This window comes from Branchiostoma lanceolatum, chromosome 1 (assembly GCF_035083965.1).
Source record: "Branchiostoma lanceolatum isolate klBraLanc5 chromosome 1, klBraLanc5.hap2, whole genome shotgun sequence".
NCBI classification, from domain to species: Eukaryota; Metazoa; Chordata; class Leptocardii; order Amphioxiformes; family Branchiostomatidae; genus Branchiostoma; species Branchiostoma lanceolatum.
The window spans coordinates 43,820,420-43,845,597 of NC_089722.1; the positions used below are offsets into that span (position 1 = coordinate 43,820,420).

At 46.0% G+C, this 25,178-nt stretch overlaps 2 protein-coding genes across 2 annotated transcripts; both read left to right on the plus strand.

Moving 5' to 3' along the window:
• On the plus strand, positions 1–3,105 carry LOC136424935 (uncharacterized). Its single transcript, XM_066413589.1, has one exon. The coding sequence runs from the start codon at positions 481–483 to the stop codon at positions 2,989–2,991; it is 2,511 nt and encodes an 836-aa protein (XP_066269686.1). The 5' UTR covers positions 1–480; the 3' UTR covers positions 2,992–3,105.
• Positions 3,106–4,919: 1,814 nt separating this feature from the next.
• Positions 4,920–24,335, plus strand: LOC136424958 (PHD finger protein 12-like). The gene is made up of 16 exons (XM_066413617.1): positions 4,920–5,342; positions 5,486–5,667; positions 14,086–14,233; positions 14,591–14,812; positions 15,207–15,396; positions 15,625–15,748; positions 16,207–16,339; positions 16,798–16,959; positions 17,090–17,227; positions 17,827–18,736; positions 19,216–19,353; positions 20,390–20,469; positions 20,862–21,027; positions 21,280–21,362; positions 22,054–22,227; positions 22,653–24,335. The coding sequence occupies exons 1-16, from the start codon at positions 5,295–5,297 to the stop codon at positions 22,902–22,904; spliced, it is 3,150 nt and encodes a 1,049-aa protein (XP_066269714.1). The 5' UTR covers positions 4,920–5,294; the 3' UTR covers positions 22,905–24,335.
• Positions 24,336–25,178: the final 843 nt, after the last annotated feature.

Below are 25,178 nucleotides of genomic sequence, written 5' to 3' on the forward strand. Positions count from 1 at the left end.
CAGAGATACTCTTGGCCCTCGGTATTGGAGTTCGACAGGGAGTATCGCACCCTGCAGGCAAACTACCACTTTCGGTGGGGGGCGGACTCACAACATCTAATGACAAAACATCTCGAACCGATTCGTGCCGCTCCCCCCAACACTACAAATTCCGCCCGGGCTACCAAGCCTCAGTCTGCCTCTCCGCTGGCCGCCAACGGCAAACCCATCTGCAAAAAGTTTAACTTTGCCAGCACAGGGTGTCCTCACTCTCCGTGTCGGTTCGAACACGTGTGCTGGCTCCCAAATTGCGGTAAAAGCCACCCGCAAAGCCGCCACGTGCCGTCCGGCCTGACTGCTCCGCCTCCACAATCAGCCTGACTGCAGCCGACTGCATTACTGGGTTCACGCCCACTAAATTACAGCGCCTGGTGTCGTGAACTCCGGCATGACCCAGACAAATCCTTCTTACTTGACGGCATCCAACATGGTTTTCAACTCATGCCGAATCTAGAAAGACACAGCATTGCACCGGTCGAGGTAGCTAACTACAAGTCTGTCACGAATCCAGACAGAAAACCTCAAATTGAGCGTCAAATTTTGCAGGAAATTAAAGCCGGTAACCACATCGTCACGGAATCAAAACCGCACATTGTCAGCGCTTTCGGGGCGGTCCCTAAACCTGACTCAAACGACTTGCGTCTTATTCATGATTGTAGCCAACCCGCTGGGGCGGCAGTTAATGATTATATAGAAATTGATAAAGTAAAATTCCAAACCATCGACGATGCGCTCAAATTAATCAAACCGGGATACTTTATGGCCAAAATTGACCTGAAGTCTGCTTACCGCTCTGTACATGTTCACCCCTCCTGCTACAGAAACTTAGGCTGTAAATGGCAGTTTGAAGGTCATGAACATGACACGTATCTGGTTGACACTAAACTTGCATTTGGGGCGAAATCGTCCCCCTCAATTTTCCATCGCCTCACTCAATCCGTCCGCCGCATGATGAAACGACGCGGCTTTGATATGATTATTGTGTACCTCGATGATTTTCTCATTATCGGCAAGACATATGGCGAATGTCTTCAAGCTTATCTAATGCTCATGGAGCTTCTGCAGGAACTAGGCTTCCAGATTTCGCAGCAAAAGCTAGTTCCACCATCGCAATGCTTAACCTTCCTGGGAGTCGAAATAGACAGTCGCAGCAAAACTGTGTCGCTCCCAGCCGCAAAGCTTCCCGAATTCCGATCCTTACTAGCCGAATTCTCGCATAAAACTCGCGCTACTAAGCGGCAACTGCAGCAACTAGCAGGGAAGCTCAATTGGGCATGTAGGGTAGTCTACGGCGGGAGAACTTTCCTGCGTAGAATCCTTGACACTCTCAACAAGCTAAAGAAGCCTTATCACAAGGTAAAACTTTCCGCGAACTTTAAATTGGATATTCTGTGGTGGATGGAATTCATGACCACATTCAACGGCAAACGTTTCTTTTTAGATGATGTTCCGATTGTTGACGTGATGACTGATGCCTGTCCCATTGGGGGCGGTGCGTTTTACAACGGGGACTGGGTGTACGTCAACTGGGCCAGAGATCTCCCCGCATATTCCGACTTGCATATTAACCAAAAAGAAACACTAGCTATCTGTTGCGCTGCCAAACGTTGGGCTCCGCTATGGGCAAACAGGCATGTGATCATTCACACAGACAATATAGCAGCCCAAGCCTTCATTAACAAGGGCACCACGCGTATGTCACACCTCATGCCGGAATTGCGTCATTTATTTTGGCTTTCTGCAGCTTACAATTTCCGCATTACGGCCCGTTACGTCAAAGGCTGCCTCAATACAATAGCTGATTCTATCTCTCGCATGCATGACCCGGCCCACATTCGCCGGTTTCAAAGCCTTCTCGTCGCATGGGTGGACGAACACGCCTCCCCTTTGTCCAGCCCCGACCTGACCTTTTGCCCTCTCACTCCACAGGGCATAAAATACCATCGCCTCCCGGCTTGGCCACTACGTTGGAACGGAACTTGGATGCCGAAATCAGTGCATTCCGTGCTTCCACCTTCGCAGCATGATAGCACCAAAGCTACCTACGGTACCCATCTCCGAGCGTACCTCCAATTCTGCCTTTTCATGGGCTACGCCCCGGTGCCTGCAACCACGGAGAATGTTTGTCGCTACGCGGCATTCCTGGCCCGCTCGTTAACTTACCCTAGCATCCGGCAGTATCTGAACATTGTTTCCCTGCTCCATAAAGAATTTGGCTTACCTAACCCGATCATACAAAACTGGCAACTGCAAACCGTTTTGCGGGGCATTCGGCGATTTAAGGGAGACACCCCCCGCAGAAAGCTACCAATCACTCCTACAATACTGCTCGGTATCTTGTCTACTTTAGATTTATCATTGAGCGTCGACGCGACCTTTTGGGCGGCTTGTCTGGTCGCTTTCTTTTGCCTTTTTCGGAAGGCCAATCTGGTTCCTTCCTCCAAAAACGCTTTTTCCTCTTCGAAACACCTCAGTCGCTGTGATTTTAAACTTTCCGCGTGGGGCCTGATAGTCACTTGTAGGTTCTCCAAAACTATACAATTTGGCGAAAGGCTCCTCGAAATTCCGCTGCCAGCCATTACCGGCTCACCACTTTGCCCGTGTGCCGCCATGACACTGGCGTTCCAAAAAGCCCATGGGGCAACGCCCAATCAGTCTGCATTTCTCTACAGAGATCACACTGGCTCACTATTCCCGCTCACGTATCCGAAGTTTCTACACAAACTCCGCTCCAGCCTCTCCTCTTTGGGATTCACCCCCTCCGCTTACGCTGGCCATTCCTTCCGTAGGGGTGGTGCGTCCTACCTGCTAGAATGCGGTGTTCCGCTGGACCTTATCAAAATCATGGGAGATTGGAGGTCTGACTCTGTATTTGTGTATTTAGCAATCAATTTGCAAGGCCGTCTCACTGTAATGAATACAATGGGAGAAAGACTACGGACCCTACTTTAAGTAAATGTATATGTTGTAATGACCTTCTGCTATCACTACTATTAAACTAGATACGTAAGTTTTGGGCTTTGGGAGAAACTTTGTATTGTGTGAGAATAAAACTCCCAGTGTTTATTGCCCAAAAACTGACTTTGTACTTTCTTTTTCGGAAGGCCAATCTGGTTCCTTCCTCCAAAAACGCTTTTTCCTCTTCGAAACACCTCAGTCGCTGTGATTTTAAACTTTCCGCGTGGGGCCTGATAGTCACTTGTAGGTTCTCCAAAACTATACAATTTGGCGAAAGGCTCCTCGAAATTCCGCTGCCAGCCATTACCGGCTCACCACTTTGCCCGTGTGCCGCCATGACACTGGCGTTCCAAAAAGCCCATGGGGCAACGCCCAATCAGTCTGCATTTCTCTACAGAGATCACACTGGCTCACTATTCCCGCTCACGTATCCGAAGTTTCTACACAAACTCCGCTCCAGCCTCTCCTCTTTGGGATTCACCCCCTCCGCTTACGCTGGCCATTCCTTCCGTAGGGGTGGTGCGTCCTACCTGCTAGAATGCGGTGTTCCGCTGGACCTTATCAAAATCATGGGAGATTGGAGGTCTGACTCTGTATTTGTGTATTTAGCAATCAATTTGCAAGGCCGTCTCACTGTAATGAATACAATGGGAGAAAGACTACGGACCCTACTTTAAGTAAATGTATATGTTGTAATGACCTTCTGCTATCACTACTATTAAACTAGATACGTAAGTTTTGGGCTTTGGGAGAAACTTTGTATTGTGTGAGAATAAAACTCCCAGTGTTTATTGCCCAAAAACTGACTTTGTACTTTCTTGTATAGACTAAACTATTTAGCACAGTAGGATTCAAAGTGAAAATGGATATGGTTCATTTAAGTTTTGAACTCCTGACCTCAGCTTCTGAGAAACCAAGGCGTGGGTGATAGCGCACCCTGGTCAGATGGACACCGGACGTCTCAGCGGGGAATATCCTCAATTTACCCTGACTCAGTAGATTGTAAGGATTAGTCAGCGACAAGGAATTGTCTCAATGTCTTATATATGGCAGACGTCGGGTGACAGTAACACACTCTGCGCTGAGAAGCACGCACGCAGCCACGCTCAGCAATCCATTCTGCACCCTAATCCCACCCGACCCGATTATCTGTCTAGTAATATCAATTATTGTAATTGCGTTGTTAACATGTTTGTGACAATTAGCTTTTCACTCGTTATTATTGTGTAGTCATTTGTTGTGCGTACTCAAGTACCTTCAGAGTCTTTGTGTAGATTTAGTATTTGTGTTTAGATATAGTACTTGTGTGTAAGGGAGAAACTTTGTATTGTGTGAGAATAAAACTCCCAGTGTTTATTGCCCAAAAACTGACTTTGTACTTTCTTGTATAGACTAAACTATTTAGCACAGTAGGATTCAAAAAACCTCCTTGCCGGTACTAAATCACAGACAAGACCGAGGTTTTGGCTAGTAACGTTACTGTATAAGAGTATTGGCTGCATTGGTCGAACCAAGGATTAAACCTCCTTGGTCGAACCAATAAAATTGAATTAAGTAGGCAGTAACATAACTTGAAAGTAGCGCGTTTTCCCCGCCCTGGTTTGTTGCCTGGTTTCTGCTGGCGTATGACAGGCCTGACCTTTAACCCCACATTCCAGTTCCCGCCATTTAAATCCTTTTCTCGGCTTCTGATTGGTCGGAATATATCAAAATGGTCAAAGATAAAATATTTCAAAACTTTACAAACATCTGTATCCTCGTCATCATTGTAGTGTGTGCATGTTTATAACATCTATATGATATACATATCAGGATTTTGTTCTGATAATATCAAGTAATTTGGAATATAATTAATCTTCCATTTTCTGTTTATCTGCCCTAAAAATTAATGGACGATTCTGTAAATTTGACGCATGCGCTCTGACGTCCTTGTTTCCGCCCGCGCATGCGCATCTGGCTGGTGTCGATTTTTTGCGCCAAGTTTTGCGGTGAATTTTCCTGTGTTTTCAGCTCTTCTTAGCTGCTTTTCTCGCTCATTTTTCGATACTTTTGGCTAGAAACTTGGATTCTGGTAGCCACTAGTCCTAGAATTACGTGGTGCGAGTTCTGTGTTGTTTCGACGAATCTTTCTCGAGAAATTGAGTCGAGAAGTCGGTCGGTGGTGGGGGGAGCTCGGACGGCCTGAGCCGGGGTCGGTTTCTCCCAGAAACTGATTCTGATGGGCCCCAAAAGCTGAGTTTGTGAGCCGAGTGAGCTGCGGACACGACTTTTCTGTTGTTTATCTGTACGTCACCGACATGACGACCGTCACGTATGATTTGGATACGTCAGGAGGGCTCATGGAGGTAAGAGAAGCTCGGAAGTCTACTCGATCTTTCCCGTGCCCTTGCACATGCTTTTCTACCAGAATTTCCTCAAACTCAGGCCCAAAAATTCAACTTTTCCAGTCAAACTAAACAGAGTTTTCCCTTTCCTCTCGCGAAAACAGAAAATCCAGGCCCTCATCGCCCCGCCGCAGAGCGAGGAGCCGCCGAAGCGGTCCAGGAGGGAGGCGCGGGAGCCGAGACGGACGGGGAAGAGCTTCAACCACGACTGCTGCGACTCCTGTAAGGAGGGAGGGGACCTACTCTGCTGCGATCGCTGTCCGGCCGCCTTCCACCTCCAATGTTGGTAAGTCAACAGTTTTTCTATACTTAATAGTCACGAGAAGGTTTGTGTCTTCGTTTTGGTAGATTTGGAGGTGTTTATGACAGGGAGTTGTTGACGTAAAGAATGGAAGAACGAAAGATACTTTCCGCCATGGCTCTGTTGAAAAATATGGGCCGGTGGGCGCCATCTTGAATTTCTGTGCTATTCAGATCGAAATTTCACTGCACAAAAATAGCTGGCGGGTTTCCTGGGCTGGTCGCTCCTGTCCGTACAACAGAAGGTGTTTACCGCCGCAGTTTGGGCGTCCTGTGGATAGGTGTGTCCTGTCAGGCCCGTACAGCGGCTCTGCTGTTGTTGGTTTGTAGCAGTGCTTGGGGAGGGGGGCCGGAGGAGGGGTTTGGTTCAGAACGGGTCCGTTCGGACAAACACAGACTCACAGACGCCGCCTTCTCAGAGGTGTGCTGACTTCTTGTAGTGCTGCTGTCTTAAGAACGACTTAAACTCCTTGTGTGAAGAATAACTGTCTTAAGGTGACCTTTCTACAGGCCTCGTTCCCATCAGGTACAAAACTGTCACCTTTTGATTTGAAATTTAAGTTGTTTGTCTTCAGGAATTTGTGTTCAAATCTCTCCCCAATGTCAACATTTCCTCCTTACCTAGCTCCGAAGGTTTGACCTTCTTAGACATTTTCTCGTGGATCTCAGAAAATGACAGGAAATGAGGGGACAAATGATAAGGACCGTTTTTTAAAAGTTCCTCTCAGACATGCAAAACTATGCAGCAACATATGGCCTGCACACAAACTGTGGAATGTTATGATAAGTTATGTACAGCAATTTAACATTGAGTAGCAATTGTCAACAATCTGTTTCTATTCGTAGTGAAATCAAGCGTCTCGTCACATATAACCCTGCATATCTAATTCCTAGTAATGATCTATCCGTAACTCCAGCCATTGTTTAAGCCAGGCCGTAAAAAAAATCTATCTTTAAACCCCTATCTATATAGGAGGTCCATACTGTACTTGATGACAACCAGGGTTTTTTCTAGAAAAATTGAATAAGAGGGAGCACACACAGGCGAGTGAGCAAATTCTATGTATTTATGGAAGAATCCATTGCTGAGTGAAGGCTGTATGCTGGGGATTAAGCTAAAATCTGAATTTGACATGGGGGTGCTGGGCTGAAACAAGAGGGTGCAGCGCCCCTCTTTCCTGATTTAGATGAACCCCTGACAACTTTTTGAACACCTCCCATGCTATCCTGGTTGATAACTCTCTGGTACATGAAGGCATGACTATGTCTTGTTCTTTCCTAAGCTCGTTCCAACTTACTGAGTTGCCGGGTACGTCCACCAGTTTATTAGTCATTTTGTACATCATGCATATAGTCTGGACATGTCACATTGTCAGTGACAGTGACAGTGTCTATTGATTTGACACTAAAGCGTATTTCTCTGTGGAGACTACCGTAGTGTATGTTGTGCTTAATAATTACCCTAAATGCTAACGACAAAGCTTTAATTACTGTTCAGTTCAACTGTTGTTTGACTCCGTAGTACAGCAGACTGTAACTAATGTTGAAATATCATAACATGACCCGCTCACTGGTACTATCAGTAGTCAGTGGTAGGCCTGAAAATTCAATTCAATTTTTAATTCATATTTCAACAGCACATACATATAAAAAATGGTTGCTTGAACGACATTGATTTTTACATTCAGAGCACAGGATTGACACATGAACATGTAGCAGAATATGTAGCGTACTAATAAAGTTGCTGAGATGTCAAAATGAAAGCTGAAGTTGTTTAGGCTGGGTTAGAGCCTTACTGGTGACACGTTGGGCAGTCAGCCAAGTCTGCAGCCAGGTCACAACATGCACAGGTTAGCAGCATACAGGTCTGGAAATTACTAAGATTGGAGCTGTGCAGATATTTCTGATACCTACCTGCATCTTACCTGCATTAGTGCATAAAACCAGCCACAGCACTTGGGTTACATACATACATGGTCAGTATAGGTTTCTTCAGAATCAGAGTACATATTAACCTTTAGTACTGAAGCCGAAAACAAGGTCCAAAATGGTAGTACACCTGCTATGAACTATTTCAAAACATTGTTTTTCATGGACAGTCCGACTGAAAGGCAAGGAGAACGTACGAGCTTGTCTGGTTCAGGTGATTTTAAATGTTACATACGCGGATGCAGTATGGAGGGAAAATTAGTTTGAGCCCTGGCACAACTTCTAGCATAATGTATGGACCGGTTTGCTGTCCTACTTTTGAAGGTTTGGATCCGGACTGTTGTAACTACAGGAGACTGCGAGTATTGGTGTCTTTAGACCACACCAATTTATTTCCCTGGTTCGGTTCTCCGACATTTTAGTGTAAAACTAAAACAAGATGGAAATAAACTTTATTATAAAGAGCTGGGTTGTAAACTTGAGTTGAACCATTTTAACTCCCCAAAAAGTGTTTACTGAGGTGCCGACAGACTTTCTCTTCGGGATTGGTTGTTATATCTACCCTCATGATCTATTGTTATGATGCAAGACTGAAGAAAAGTACAGCAACTGCATGTTTTTCTTATAATTATATAACTTGCAACATTGCTTGTTGTCAGACATTTTAGTGTTTTTTTTTGCAGTTGGGAAAAACATTCTGCAAAGAAATACCACAGTCACAAGCCATCTACTATGATCTAGGCTTTATTGATAGTATGCAGAGTTGAGTTTCATGATATCACATCTGATTTTTGTAGATGTAAAGATGTTTATCATTTTCCCTGTAGATGTTAATTTTGTCCCCTGCAAATTTCAGGTGAGTTTTTGGAGCACGGAATTGTCAGTAATATTTCACACATGTGGAAGTAAACATCACGTGTCACAGGTCAGTTCCGCCCTGTCAGGGAGTGTGGGTTGACAGGGGAGGGTGGGGTCAGGTAGGGGACAAAGGTTAAAGGTTATCATCATCTAGTCTGAGATGTGTTTGTGTTCAAAACTACTTTATAAACAAGGTTGAAGTTGAGGGTACCAATATTTCATGTTATCAGTTTTCCTTCAGAGCATTGTGTGCAAAGTTTTTGTTGTTTAGAGAATATTTATTCTGCTAGTGCTAGTTGTTATTTAGTTGTTATTGTTTTAAACAGACTTACATAAGAGAAAAAATAATACTTAAATCAAGACGATGTATTACATGGTTGCTGAGACTTTGCCTTTGTAAGTTTCCACAACAGCCCTTAGAAGTAGATTTAGCTTGGGATGTGATTTTACTGGCTGTTGGACTCCACAGTTCAGCCATGTAGCTGCAGTGAGACTGTAGACAGAAAGCTTCGTTAGGGCTGCTACTGGTCGGCCACAACAATTCTGGGATCCAAATTTTAAAAAGATTAATTTACTAGTATGTTGAACTGAAAAATTTTCAATTATCAACATGAAAGCAGAGTCTGAGAGGAAAGTCTGTACCTTGGTACACACAGTTTCAGGGAGTAAATGTTGTATTATGTAGGCAAGTGCAAGATTCCCTCCCAGCCCTCTGTGTTCATCATGTCCTCTTGCTGAATTGTTACTTCAATTTGATAGTTTAGAATATCCCAGAGCCGAGGGTGAGAATCAACAGTTACTGATGTAAGAGTCTGACTTTCCTGTTTCCTTACTGTTGGCCTGAATCAGTGGCAGCTGCTGTGGGGAAGACAGGAGGTGGTTAATGACCAGACAGCTCCTTGGCACATGTCCACACTGTGGTGTACACATGTACAGGCACCAGGGTTCAATATACCTGCTGATGCCCTCTGGTAATAGCCTGCCTGGTGAGATTCTGGGAATTGAAGGGTTCTTATTTTTAAAGTAGATGCAAGAAGCTGTAACCAATGCTGTCTCAAGGACCCGTCCCCAGACGGATATTTGCATGTTGGTACGGACAAAACGTCTGTCCAAAAATCTGACTTCCATGATATGCAGTTGATGGAAATGTATTTTCATAAGCTTAGAATGACAGATTCAACAAGGAAAATCAACAACATTGGCTCCCAAACAAGGAAAAACAACTAAAACTGGAGACAGCCCGGCACTTCCTCCATGTGGCATAGTTGATATTGAGATTTTGGAATCTCATATATCCCTCAAACCATCCAGTTGGTTTCGAAAGTCTACTTGAACTGTCATCAGGCCCCACTAGCATATTTTCTACGTTTTCTGACTAAAAAGTTGAGGAGAAATTGAGCAAAAAATCAAGATGAACACAGGCGGCTTTCGTCTGACCAAATTCACTCCCTGAAACTGTGTGACTTCACCTCAGACTCTGTTTTCATGTTGACCTTCCGTTCCAGTTTAGCATGATTTTAAAATACTAGAACCAACGAACTAAATTGTTTCGGCCTCATGATCTTGCATGTACATCGGCCCGCCTTCCTTACTGTCCATGTTGAGTCTCTTTTGGCACTCCCTCCATGTTGCCTCACGGTCTCTTTTCCCTCAGCAAGCTTTTAATACAAATATTTTTAGCAGTTACTAGAATATTCTTCAAATATTTTTAACAGGACATGGCATTTCAAAAACATTTGCTAACTGAGTTTGATGTGTTTTCCGTAGTGGTGTAGTCCTGGTACAAACCTACATGTACATTAGCAGAAGCTTTCTTACAATACAAGCCACATATTTCATAAACAAGCGTCATCCAACCTGACACCCCCGTCCCGTAGTGGTTCCTCCCCGCTCACCAGCCAATCCTCAATCACCAGTATGAAATGAGAGGTCATCGACCCTTGGCTGTGGGATATTCTGCATGATAAGTGGTTGCCATGGCAGCAGCTGTTCAATAATTGATGTTTTGGAGGATAGTTCATTTCTGTCCGCATGAAACGTGGGGCTTGAAATTTATTTTTGTGTGGTGCAATTTAGCTGTATTGGAGTGTGTCATGTTGGATGGATACCTGTAGCTTTTCATACAGGAGAAAACTTGCCTTTCTCTAAACTATAGATTATCTGACATTGTCGGATTGAAACCCGTAAATCTGTGTTCTGCCGTCAGTTGGGATCAGCTGATCAGGAGCTCTGGCTGCAGGGAGGGTTCCGTTTAGACAAGGAGGGCTGGAGGTCACGACCTTCTGTCTGGCTAATGGGGCTCAGTTTGGACAGGAGCCAGCATGGTCCCTCACTGGAGTTCCAGTTTGGACAGGAGCCAGTATGGTCCCTCACTGGAGTTCCAGTTTGGACAGGAGCCAGTATGGTCCCTCACTGGAGTTCCAGTTTAAACAGGAGCCAGTACAGTCTCTCACTGGAGTTCCAGTTTGGACAGGAGCCAGTACAGTCTCTCACTGGAGTTCCAGTTTGGAAAGGAGCCAGCATGGTCTCTCACTGGAGTTCCAGTTTGGAAAGGAGCCAGCATGGTCTCTCACTGGAGTTCCAGTTTGGAAAGGAGCCAGCATGGTCTCTCACTGGAGTTCTAGTTTGGACAGGAGCCAGCATGGTCTCTCACTTGTGTTCCAGTTTGGACAGGAGCCAGCATGGTCTCTCACTTGTGTTCCAGTTTGGACAGGAGCCAGCATGGTCTCTCACTGGTGTTCCTGCAGCGCCTATCAGATTTAATTGAGTCAGTAGAACACAGTATTGATGCTATGGTAACATCTATAGTGATGGACTACAAGGTGACACAGCAGTGTGGTCTCTTAATGGAGTTCCTGTAGTCGATGTCAAATTTTATTGAATCCCTAGTAGAGCTGTGTACCGGTACACTGTACCGATACAGTACCGGGTACAATCAATTAGGTACAGGTCCAAAATACCTGACCCTGCTGTATCGGTACTGGACCTGACTCAGGAAATGGCCACTTTGACAGATAAAATTACTATGAAATCACCGTGGCAGTGCTCTAAAGCCACTCTAAAGGCACAGAAAACACATCTGCATGGCTGGAGTCAAATTTTCATCTGTGTTTTCATAAAAATAATACCGAGCACAATCAAATATTATGTTTTTACCACTTCAAACATGCTTTTGTCCTTATTGAAAATCTAGCATTTTCCGAACAAGTAGTTTAGGTACAGGTTCAGGTCCGGACCTGTACCTTAACCCGTGTACCTGTACCTGTACCCGTACCTAAAAGTTGTTTAGGTACACAGCTCTAATCCCTAGTAGAGTACAAATGTACATGAGACAACAACTTAAGTCAAAGAAATGTTCTTCATGTTCTCCTGTGACTCCGGAGAATAGGATGCTGCCCTACTCCTCTAACCCATAATCTTGAAGTGACCTAAGAGTGAATGAAAAAAGGCACTGAAAGATAAATCAGAACGTGTGTTTCAAAATCAAAGCTTGTTAAAGGAGGTTAAAGTCGGCATCTTCTCCAAACTAGAGCGGCCATACATCAACCCCCGTGTTCATACTACGGCCCATAATTCACATGCAGCCGCATCAGTCTAACCTTATCAGCTGCCCTACATACCCACATACAGGCCCACCGCCCGCATGGACCCGCCATTACCCATTCATTACATGGATCCTTCCAGCTACAGCCAGATACATGATGAATGTTTCATACAAATGTACATAAGGAACAGTCCATGGAAGGCATAGGGGTGAAATCAGAATTGTTTTACTACATGGAAAGAGAAGGTTGTGTGACGTGTATTTACAGTCGAACATTATGTTGACCCCCCTACTATTAACAAGGACCTGTCCCTGTTGTTCCAGTGACCCTCCCCATGAATAATGACCTGTCCCTCCTGTTCCAGTGACCCTCTCCATGAATAATGACCTGTCCCTGTTGTTCCAGTGACCCTCCCCATGAATAATGACCTGTCCCTCCTGTTCCAGTGACCCTCTCCATGAATAATGACCTGTCCCTGTTGTTCCAGTGACCCTCCCCATGAGTAATGACCTGTCCCTCCTGTTCCAGTGACCCTCTCCATGAATAATGACCTGTCCCTGTTGTTCCAGTGACCCTCCCCCATGAGTAATGACCTGTCCCTCCTGTTCCAGCGACCCTCCCCCATGAGTAATGACCTGTCCCTCTGTTCCAGTGACCCTTCCCCATGAGTAATGACCTGTCCCTGTTGTTCCAGCGACCCTCCCCCATGAGTAATGACCTGTCCCCTCTGTTCCAGTGACCCTCCCCATGAGTAATGACCTGTCCCCTCTGTTCCAGTGACCCTCCCCTGTGTGAGGAGGACCTCCCCGAGGGAGAGTGGCTGTGCCACCGCTGCACCGTTCTGACCCACCCCATGAGTAATGACCTGTCCCTGTTGTTCCAGCGACCCTCCCCCATGAGTAATGACCTGTCCCTCCTGTTCCAGTGACCCTCTCCATGAATAATGACCTGTCCCTGTTGTTCCAGTGACCCTCCACCATGACTAATGACCTGTCCCCTCTGTTCCAGTGACCCTCCCCCATGAGTAATGACCTGTCCCTGTTGTTCCAGCGACCCTCCCCATGAGTAATGACCTGTCCCTCTGTTCCAGTGACCCTCCCCCATGAATAATGACCTGTCCCTGTTGTTCCAGCGACCCTCCCCCATGAGTAATGACCTGTCCCTGTTGTTCCAGCGACCCTCCCCTGTGAGTAATGACCTGTCCCTGTTGTTCCAGTGACCCTCCACCATGACTAATGACCTGTCCCTGTTGTTTCAGTGACCCTCCACCATGACTAATGACCTGTCCCTGTTGTTCCAGTGACCCTCCACCATGACTAATGACCTGTCCCCTCTGTTCCAGTGACCCTCCCCCATGAGTAATGACCTGTCCCTGTTGTTCCAGCGACCCTCCCCATGAGTAATGACCTGTCCCTCTGTTCCAGTGACCCTCCCCCATGAGTAATGACCTGTCCCTGTTGTTCCAGCGACCCTCCCCATGAGTAATGACCTGTCCCTCTGTTCCAGTGACCCTCCCCCATGAGTAATGACCTGTCCCTGTTGTTCCAGCGACCCTCCCCATGAGTAATGACCTGTCCCTCCTGTTCCAGTGACCCTCCCCATGAGTAATGACCTGTCCCTGTTGTTCCAGCGACCCTCCCCATGAGTAATGACCTGTCCCTCCTGTTCCAGTGACCCTCCCCATGAGTAATGACCTGTCCCTGTTGTTCCAGCGACCCTCCCCCATTGGAAATGACCTGTCCCCTCTGTTCCAGCGACCCTCCCCTGTGTGAGGAGGATCTCCCCGAGGGAGAGTGGTTGTGCCACCGCTGCACCGTCCTACAGCAGTTTCCTCCCTCCCCATGAGTAATGACCTGTCCCTCCTGTTCCAGTGACCCTCCCCCATGAGTAATGACCTGTCCCTCCTGTTCCAGTGACCCTCCCCCATGAGTAATGACCTGTCCCTGTTGTTCCAGCGACCCTCCCCTGTGTGAGGAGGATCTCCCCGAGGGAGAGTGGCTCTGCCACCGCTGCACCGTCCTACAGCAGTTTCCCCCTCCTCCATGAGTAATGACCTGTCCCTGTTGTTCCAGCGACCCTCCCCTGTGTGAGGAGGATCTCCCCGAGGGAGAGTGGCTGTGCCACCGCTGCACCGTCCTACAGCAGTTCCCCGAGCTGGATGACCGGGACGAGACCGCCTCCAACGCCAGTGTGGCAAGCAGCACAGCCAGTAACAAACAGGTGAGGGGCCGGTCTGGAAGTGAGTGTGTGCAATGTTATTTAATTACTTGAAGTTAAAACTTTTGTGTTTCAGCAAATTTTAGGATAAGTTCAGTGCTTCCCACTGTGTTGTGACAAGCGATTGTTTTCTCTTCAACTTTCAAAGATCTAAAAGCCACAAAATGGTCAAGGCCAAATCTTATCACAATTTCTATTCCAAACAAGGCAATCAGAGATGGCAGACTTCATGTAGGTCATAAGCAAACACACATGCACACAGACTGTGAGTGTGACAGACATACGAAAAACGCTTTTTTCCTTAAGGTAAAGTATAAAGTCAAAGTTTTGCACTCAACTGACTTTTGAACCATTTTCCAGGCGTCGAGTTCAGCCAGCAGCAGCGGCACCAATGGAAGCAAACAGGCACTGAGTGCAGCGGGCAGCAGCAGCAGCAGTACAGTTGGAAACAAACAGGCACTGGGCCTGGCAGTGAAACAGCCAGCCCCAGTCAGAAAGCCCCCTGCGGTCAGGGGACAGAGTTTTGAGCGGGGCGACCGTGCGTTGGAAAACATGCCGGTGTCTGCAACGACAAGAAGCAAGGTACGTTGAGAAAGGCTAGACAGCCAGGTAAATATATATTCAAAGACAAAACAATCTCTACAACTGGCCAAAGTACGAAGATTACTTTAGGACGTTGGCAGTGACAGAAGCAGTCAAACTTCAAACAAAAGTCGGAAGAGATAAAGATAAAGCCTCAGCTTTTGGGACACTTGCTCTTTGCATGGTATGGTTGGTGTTTTATAATGGCTTGTTTTCAAGAGGAATAGTTAGAGGTCACTGATGATAGCTGAACTGTTTTATGGTAAGATTATTTGTCATGCCTGTTTAAGAATATTGTTTTCCCTGGCACACAGTACATGCCCTAGTCTGTAGAACTTCATGCACTTAAGGTATGCCTAGACACTTATCCTTCTGCTGTTTCCATGGCAACCAGGTCCTGGAGAATGGAGAGCGCGGAGCGGGGGATGCTGCGGTTGCCATGGAGACGGGCCTGCCTGGAGACGGGGAGGAGCAGAAGAGCGGACTGGAGACTCCGTTCCAGCTGCTCCTGCGAGCGGCGCGACTACAGAACCCTAAACAGTTCGCCCTCCCCAACGAGTTCATGTACCACGCAGCACTGCCTGGTAAGGGCAAAGGTCATAACATAGAGGTTAGAGGTTAAAGGTTGTGAGGATGAGGTTGTTGACAATTTTGCCAAATATGGGCTTGAGTGAATTTCACTAGCAAAGACACCCTTGCACTTTGAACCAGTGCACTTGAACCATGTCACCATTTTACCCTGAACCTTGACACCCTTGAACTTTGAACTCTGAACCTTGACGCCCTTGTTTCCGACGCCCTTGTGTTTGCAGGTACGAGTAAGACCCAGTGGACATACCGACAGCGCCACACCAGCAAACGGGAGACAAAGAAACCGTACGAGATCGACAACGGCATGGTGCCCCTCCCCGCCAAACTGTGCTTCACGTGTAACAGGTAAGGGGGCGCTATTGTCTGGTTACCTTTGCCTACAAGATTCTGTTTTCGGTGCCAATTGTTGGTAGACAGCGTAACTCGAGAACCTGTAGATGGATCTTTATGACATTTTGGTATGTGAGTATGGGTCAGAAAAACAAAGGTCAAGTTGATAACGTGGCTTTCTACAATACTGCATGGTACTTTCTGTGTTCTGTGTTTGACATGCTATGATCGTGATTTTTGAGTGGTAGATAGCTCTTGGCTTAGTAAAACCCAGCTACAATCAGCAATTGGCAGAAAAACTCTTGACATGGCAAGGAAAATATAAGTTTGTAATTTGGCAATCCAAATGAATACTTTTTATGAATTCTGTGGAAAACAAAAATTAACAAGATCTAATGAGTTGTTAGAAGAAGGGCTACTATGACATGTTGTGAATGATTTCTCAGTTCTGTCCTTACCTGCACTTCCATCAGGAGTTGCCGGGTGTCCCCGCTGATCCAGTGCGACTACTGCCCGCTGCTGTTCCACCAGGACTGCCTCGACCCGCCGCTGACCTCCATGCCGGCTGGGCGCTGGATGTGTCCCAACCACGCCGAGCACGCCATCGTAAGTAACCAATCAGAGCACGCCATCGTAAGTAGCCAATCAGAGCATGCCATCGTAAGTAATCAGAGCACGCCATCGTAAGTAACCAATCAGAGCACGCCATCGTAAGTAACCAATTGGAGCGCTCCATCGTAAGTAACCAATCAGAGCACGCCATCCTAAGTAACCAATCAGAGCATGCCATCGTAAGTAACCAGCCAATCAGGCCATTTCGAGTATTATTGGAAGATTGATCGGTTTCATGTTTAGGAGTGCCAATTTGACACCATTTTAACATTGAATCAAGATGGTAATAGTGCTTTTTTCACAGAAAGGTGCATGTTCCAATACAAGTTTTTCATTTGACATCATCACCAAGTGGAATTACAGTGTACGTCCATAAGCCACACAAAGATGGTCAAATTATAATCGTTATGACATCAATGTAAAATCAATGTTTTTCCCATTTTTATTTCCAGTTAAACCAGAAAAACTTGACCTTGACGGAGAGATGCGAGATCTTCAATAAGTTCAATGGGCGGATATCCCAGCATGCCGTGAAGATCGACTTCCTGTATAAAATCCACCGGAAATATCCGCCATTCCGACGGGAACGCCCCGCAAAGAGGAAAACCATCAACGTAAGTCACAGGCTATAAGCTAGCAGGGCGTCAGAGCGTCTTTCGGATGCCTAACACTAAGAGAACAAGGAAATTAGACACCCTTTTTGCTGTTGTTTACCCTTGTTTACTGTTGTTTATTTGTTTGCAGGTTCCGAACAGTATAAAACAGCAGTATCTGTTGCCCCCGCCCCTGATGCCGCCGCCACCCAAGCGACTGTGCCAGGCGGCCCCGCCCAAAGAGCCCCGCCCGACCTCACCGAGCACCACTGCAGGGGAGCAGGAAGATGTGAGTTCTTTATTTTTACAAAAAGTTATTTATTTGTTTTCATAAGGCCACTTCGATTTTACTTGTTAAATCTTTGATTTGAAAAAGTAGTACTGAATTGGAAAATCAACATGAGTTTATTTCATTCCCTGAAACTGTGTGTACCAAGGTTCATGTTGGTCTTCAATTTCAGCATTGTTTTATTTTTAACTTGCTGTTGTAATGATGATTAGACATGAATGATCAGAATATATATACACAAAACAAAGGGTAAAGACAGCGAAAGCTTCGTCAAATGTCTGGTTTCAAAACTTATCCTGTCGCTTGATTAACTTTTGTTACCTGCATGTCTAACCTTCATCAGCACATCAATTTAATTAGAAGAAAATTAAAGGTCAACAGAGTCTGCTGTAACAGTGGTAAAATAGTGTGAATAATGTGGCCTTTAAACCTACATGTGTAGCTTCACACTTCCCTGCCCTGTTGTCCCCTGCAGTGGCTCAAGAGTGTGATTTTAAACATACATGTGTAGCTGTAACAATGGTGAAACAGTGTGAAAAACGTGGCCTTTAAACCTACATGTGTAGCTTCACACTTCCCTGCCCTGTTGTCCCCTGCAGTGGCTGAAGAGTGTGATCGCCATGCAGGTGAAGGTGGCACAGCATCTCACACAGCAACAGCTCCGTGGCGAGACCCCCGGCATCAAAACCAGCGTCCCCACATCCATAACCGTAGAAACCACCCGCGTGCCCTCTCCGCCCGTCACCGCCTCCGTAACCACAGCAACCACTGCCTCAGGAACTCTTGACCAATCACAGCACACGAACTCTGTCGTCACGGCGACCAGCCACAGCTCCCCTGTCCCAAACGGGCCGGTCAAACAGGAGGTGGCTCTTCACAGAGACTCGAGCCCCGGGCTGCCCGCGGGCCCACACGGGGCCGCCGCGGGCCCACACGGGGCCACCAAACCTCAGGAAGTCGTGGCCAACGGGCCCACGTGTCAGAGAACGGAGGGGAAGGCCAACGGGCCGGTCTCCAAGACCACGTCGATCAGCAGTTCCACGCCGGAGACGTTACTGGACCTCCTGAAGCCGGACCGGAGCCGCCCCAACGACACCGCGTGGACACCCAACCATTCCGTCCCCAGGCCAAAGGTCGGAGGGGAACCCGAGGTCAAACCCGGGGAGTCGCGCGTCGTGGTCACCGTGCCGAACAGTATGACAGCGAACCTACAGCAAAGAATCGTGACGACGGTTGCCGGGAGACCAGGCAATGTTGCTGGGAGACAGGGTGCGGTTGCCGGGCGACAGGGCACGGTCGTCACGACGAGGGTTGTGGCTCCAAACGCGAGGTCAGGTCAAGTGCCAAAGGTCCCCGGGGTCGGGATGGGGCAGGGCATGACGGGGGTGTCTGCCGTGGCTGTCAATCAGAGCCCTGTGGGCGGGAGGTCGTCGCCCACGGTTACAGGGTCAGCTGCAGGCCTGATGGGAAGTTTGGGGAGGATGGTGAACAGCCAGGCAGCGGGGTCAGGTAAGGTCATGGATAAACCTTCACACATGAACTTGTCAAATGTGGTGTAAAAAATGACTTTGTTGCTCCATAACGAAGACAGCCAATCTCAGTGAGGAATTCTGTGTTTTTGCCATCCCAGAAGGTCAAGTACCCCCACCTGCCACTTGCCAGGAAAAAAGTGAAAGAATACAGAATAACATAAATGTAGAACTTCTAAAAGGCAACATTTGCCAGGAAAAACAATGTATTTTCCGGTCATACCTGTGGTATGAAGTTTAATGTAACCAGCCTGCCATTGGGCAAACTACCAAAATACAGGCAATCTTGAATTTCAATGTATAAATGTAGAACTAATTTAACCTTTAGCACTCTGTAGTAGCCTTATGGCACCCAATTCCCTATTGGTTACAACAGGGAAAAGTCTTAAACATCCTCAAAATAGTTTTCTGTAAATGTAGACCCTGACTTGTGCCAACCTCCTTTTCTCTTCCTTCCAGCCAAACCCGTGAACAGTCCCAACCCGAGCCTGGGCGTTGCCGGGGGTAACAAGGCCACGCCCGTCACCATGCTGAGCTCGTCCCCGACGATACAGAACCTCAACAGCCAGCTGCAGGCCATGATCGACGGGGTCGGAGGTCAGTGCTGCTTTGTGGAAAGCTCTGCTGTATAAATTTTGGGATCATGTTGGCATAATGGCTGGGTGTTTGGCCCAGAACCCAGAGGTCCTGGGTTCAAATCCCATGACATGCCACCAATGTTTTTCCCTCGGGAAAGGCACTTCACAGGACTTAACTCACTCCACCCGGGTGTAAAAATGGGTACCTGACTTTGGTTGGGGAGGTAAAAGGCGGTGGAAGGAGAAAGACGGGCTCCACCTTCCAATACTGTGCCTTAGACACAGTGGATAGCAACCCACTGCCCCTATGGCCTCACAAAAGCCATAGGACTACCTTTACCTTATCATTTATAAATGTTGTGCAAATTTCGGTGTAAGGACTGAAGTTAAGATAGCCAAATTACATCATCACTACACCTTGTACAATTCAGCAAGAAGATCACTTAGACCAGCACAAAACAAAATGTTGATCAAGGCCTTGAGTTAAAATGTTGTTTATGTATTGGAATGAAACTTCATCTGTGATGTACTTTTATACACTTTTTCCGTACTGAAAGTAAAGCTCTTACCAATAGGCTTTCGAACATTCCTCTGATCCATCTCAAGTTGAAGTTCTGAAGTTGAGTTTATAAGATTTCTACAATATTGTTTACATCGTTTGGTTCTGTTTGGCAGACCCTGTGTGGTCTTCTTCAGCAGGTTTGACTGAAGTTAAGTTCTGTTAGACAAGACCCTGAATGGTCTTTTTGAGCAGGTTATACTTTGGCTGAAGTTAAGTTGTTAGACAGACGCTGAGTGGTCTTCTTGGGCAAGTTTGACTGAAGTTAAGTTCTGTTAGACAAGACCCTGAGTGGTCTTCTTGGGCAGGTTTGACTGAGGTTTGGTTCTGTTTGACAGACCCTGTGTGGTCTTCTTGGACAGGTTTGACTGAAGTTCTGTTAGACAGACCCTGAGTGGTCTTCTTGGGCAGGTTTGACTGAGGTTTGGCTCTGTTTGACAGACCCTGAAGTGGTCTTCTTGGACAGGTTTGACTGAAGTTTGGTTCTGTTTGACAGAAGTTGAGCTGAGCAAGCTGGATCAGCAGCTGATCAACATCCTGGCCTTCCAGAGGCTGCAGCAGCTCCTCCCACCAAAAGTGAGTTGCAGAGTTCATCTTATACTACTCATATATTTCCTCCTGCAAAAGATAGTCATATGGCTTATCTTAAACTACTCAAACATTGTCTTCTGTCAAATTTGAGTCATACAGCTCATCCTATACTACTGAAACCTTGCCTTCAGGAATGGAAATTTCCTGGGCATGTTGCGTACTGGTCAAGTAGTGCGTCCTGCTGGAAATAAGTCACAGAGCTCATCATGCACTACTCATGCACTTCCTCCCATCAAAGGTGGACTAAACCGTACGTAAATCAATTTCTCAATGTTTAAGGGCAATACCCAAACGCCGATTGCAAAATGGGCTGACCAGTCTTCTTATGAATCAAAAGATTGAGACCAAATTTTCTTCATCTTTTCTCTCTCCACCAGACGTTGACCTCCCAGCCCAGCAATAAGAAGACTTTGTTTAACGGTCTGAATGGCCCGTTGTTGTCGGGCAGTTCGCAACAACTTCAGGCGCGAGCCGTCATGTGTCCGCTCACGGGCAAGGGACAGCCGGTGCAGATGTGCTACAGAACACTGCACATAGGAACAGGTAACTACAGAACACTGCACATAGCAACAGGTAACTACAGAACACTGCACATAGGAACAGGAAACTACAGAACACTGCACATAGGAACAGGTAACTACAGAAGACTGTAGCTAAAGAACGCTGCACATGGCAATAGGTTGCTGCAGAATTACAATGTAGAACTGTACAGAACCACACACATAAAACAACAGGTAAAAATAGAGCTGCTCCCTTCGGTGACAATAGAATCTAACAGAACTTGTGCCCTTACAGGAGGAGACATGGACGTGTGTCTGAATCACTATGGCAACTGCAGCTTCGTCTCCGCCAAACACGCCTGTATATTCTACGACGAGGTGAGATTTTCAGTCCTTCGAGTATCGCTTTATCAGACGATGCAGCAAAAGCCAAGAGATTTTCGTTAGGGTCTTTAAGTTTCCCAGTTTGTGTGTTTGTTAATTTGCATAACGAAGAAAATAAACCAAGCAAGTAATGTGTGCAGGAAAAGAGAAGAAGCCTAGAACGCTTACATGTATGCTACGCCCTCTTCCTCTATACTAAAGATTGGTCTTGATATTAGATAGAAATTAATAATTTTAGAGATTTACCTTCTGGTGTTCGAGTTTCCCAGTTTGTATGTTTGTTAATTTGCACAACGAAGGAAATAAACTAAACAAAAAATGTGTGAAGGAGAAGAGAAGAAGCCTAGAAGGTTTGTGCTACGCCCTCTTCCTCTATACTTAAGATTGGTCACAGTCTTTTGATACTTGATAGAAATTAATAATATTCGAAAGATAAGAATAAGAAAATTTATCCAATGCATAAAAAGTGAGAAGGATACAAAAACTGAAGTATACAATGTTGAAACAAAAGTAGTGCTACAGTCACAGAATGGAAAGGTTTTATGCGGTGGTTTTAAGTTGTGGTAAAGAGCTCACTGTGAAAACCACTGCGAACATTTCTGCATTTACAGTAGTTTACAGGGCATGTTTGAACACCAGAAAAGAACAGCTGTGGAAAGTGACTTTGTTGATTTTTTCCTCTCAGACGACGCAACACTACGAGCTTCTGAACTACAGCGAGCACGGAACGACAGTGGACAACGTGCTCTACTCCTGCGACTTCTCGGACAAGCAGGCGGCGGTTGCCCCCGGCAACCCGATCGTGAGCCAGGTCCGCAGCATCATCTGCAGGCGGCAGCAGGAGAAGGAGGAGGAGAAGGTGAGGTGCATGCTGGGAAAAAAGGGAACGTGATCTCGAACCACTTAAGCTCACTGTAGAGCTTTTTTGCCAACGGGTGATGATAGAGAAGACAGACGCTATGTACAGTTTTTACACATTCATTTTACCGGGGAAATTCATACCCATTGCTCTTTTAAACTAAAGTGAATAGTTGACCATGACTCAAAGTCCCGTCCTAAGGACTGCAACCTTTTCCAGTAGTGTGCATGTCAGGTGAACGACACAGTCTGGATTCGAACTCCCAACCTCTTGGTCCAGAGGCAGGGTTGGGCGCTACTTGGCTGAACTTACGTAATATGATATAATAAGTCACGATGATGATATGATTAGTCACTATTTGATACCGTATTCATCCATTCCATAGTTATATGATTATACTAAGTCGATGTTGTCGGTCCCTCCAGGAGAGAAAGCGGATGTCTGCCAGCGGCTCGAACCAGTCCAAACCCTGCAACTGTAAAGCGAGCAGCTCCAGCCTGATCGGCGGCAGTGGTGCAGGCTGGGAAGGCACGGCGCTGTTGCACCATGGGAGCTACATCAAGGTCGGCTGTCTCCAGTTCGTGTTCAGCATCGTCGACCACGCGGCGAGGTTCGCCCCCAGCGAACGCAAAACGGCGGGAAAATCCACCCTTCTCAGGTCCACCTCTGTTCCGTAACGGTCGTATTCCAAACTCCCTACATCCTTTGCAACTACCCATGATTCTCTGCAGGATGGGGTAAAGGTCAGAGGTCAAAGTGTATGAATGAATCGGGGTGTACAGATGATGATAAGATAAACAAAGAAGATATTTTTGAAAGCTATCTTTACTACTAACTGCATTGTACACAATTGTTGTGAATGTTCCGTGGTTTTTCTAGTAGATATTTCCTAGATTATTTTTGTGGAGGCAAAAATAAAAACTCTGTTCCAATGTATTCTTCCTATGTTGTCAAGTTCACGAGATAAAAGATTTATCGTTAAAGTTACGTAAGTGTGGTGCTTCCCTCTAGAAAGCAGAGTAAGATCTTGTCAAGTCGAGAGCTCTTTTCAAATGGACTTCAGTAGCTAACAGGCTAGATCACTTTAGCACGCGAGGTAGACTGGACAATGTTGTCTAACGAAGCGGAAATGAGTAGATAATTACTCAGTGTGAAAATGTGAAAAAGTCCTTGAAAATAAAGATGACATTTCTATGTGAAACCTACTTTTTGTATCTTCTCAAGGACTGTTAGGTTTTGACAAGTGTCCGAGAATCGGAAGAAAGACTGAGATGTGGAAGTTTAACATGTTTTAGTGTAAGGTGGGAGAGAGGAGAAAGACCACTATAGTCAGATACAGCATTGTTTGTACCCTATTTTTCAACGTAAGTTATTTTTAATGAATTTGAGCGCTTGATTCGTGAAGGGCCTCTACACTCCCGAGATGAATTTGATAGTGTTTGTAAAGTTTTAGTGCGGAGTCCGTAAGTGGCCGGAGAATTTTGTGATGACGTTTTATCTGATCCTACAGAATGGAAGAGGCTCAAACGTTGAAATGTTGATTTGTTTCAGAATCTACAGTGTTCTTCTTGTACATAGTGTTTGATATGTGTACAGACCATAGCCTTGTGTAGTACTTCTGACATGTATGTATATCCATAAAGAAAATACTTTACCAGAAAAACCTATGTGTGAAAATATCATCACAGTTGTTTACTTTACTGTCAGGGTGTGTTGCGTTGTGGGAAGAGGGGGTAGATCATGTGATCAGGCTGTTGGTCTGTGATTGGCTGGGTGCATGCTTACATCATTGGCGTAAGAGGGTGTAGCTCGGTCCACTAAGTTTTGCTTTGGGTTGCTTTCTACATATTTATCTGCGCAAAAAAACTGTTGTGTAGTTTTCTCGACGCTCGCAAAGTTAGACCCTCTCACACCAATGTTCCTGTAAGTTCAAAGGTCAGTCAGAGCAGAACTGCGGTCTGAGACCCCAACTGCTTCAGACTCTTGCTGTTTGTTTGTCCTCTGTATGTTCCTGTAGCAGAGTTCAGCCGTTGGAGAGTAGATTACAGATAATTCACCAAATAAATCAGCAAAGGACGATGTTATCTTTGGAGTAACTCCAAAATCAACCCCTTCTGTGTTGTGTGATCATTTACTGTAAATGCCTTTAAGTTTGCGGTTTGGAGAAAATGGAGTGTTCTCGCTGAGTTTTAGTTAACAGCTCGAACAAGGGGGTAGGTGGCAGAAGATAGATCATGCATGAATGCAACGGTTTGCAGTGAAGAAATTACCGTTTAAACTGCGGACTCTAAACCACCGTGAATATTTCAACATGTACAGTATCAGTTAAGTGAATTAGATAAATGTAGCTCATTTTGGTTACACGGTCTGTTTTTTTTCAATGCTATGTAGGCCACACCAATGAATTATCCAGCGTCTGTTGGCAGGGGGACAACATGTCATTAAAACCGGACTGGGAGGTTAAGTTGCATCTAACCATATCCACTCCATGAAACTGTAACAAAGTGCAGACTTTCCCCTCAGACTGTCTTTTTATTGAGCTTCAAGATCAGCATTTTTTTGGGCAAAATCCAATAAACAACAAATCAACTTTATGTGGCCTTAGGTACAACCAAGAACTTTGAAACGCCATCAGACAGCTTACAGATGTGTCTTATGTGGCTGAGACTTTCACTCTGGAACAGGGCTGTTTAGCCACAGCCGATGTTGTAGGGCTGGTGTGAGTTTAACCATGGCCAATATGAACCGTTGGAGGCCATATTTGTATATTCAGCCAAACCTGGTCAGCCAACCACCTCTAGTCAGAAGCCACATGAAAACAGTTCTGTCCAATTTCACATAGTTAAAGTAACGTAACCCCACCCTGTCCTTTGTTACTGAAATTATAGTACTAGGTCAAAGAAAGGAATGCATTCAAAACAAGAGTCCGAAGACCCAAAATCTCCATGAAA

Bases quoted from the DNA above. Each gene is read 5' to 3' on its own strand.
- LOC136424935 (XM_066413589.1), top strand. From the start codon at position 481: ATGCCGAATCTAGAAAGACACAGCATTGCACCGGTCGAGGTAGCTAAC.
- LOC136424958 (XM_066413617.1), top strand. From the start codon at position 5,295: ATGACGACCGTCACGTATGATTTGGATACGTCAGGAGGGCTCATGGAG. The intron at 15,749-16,206 runs GTAAGGGGGCGC...CACTTCCATCAG, and splicing joins CTGTGCTTCACGTGTAACAG to GAGTTGCCGGGTGTCCCCGC. The intron at 18,737-19,215 runs GTAAGGTCATGG...TCTTCCTTCCAG, and splicing joins CAGCCAGGCAGCGGGGTCAG to CCAAACCCGTGAACAGTCCC.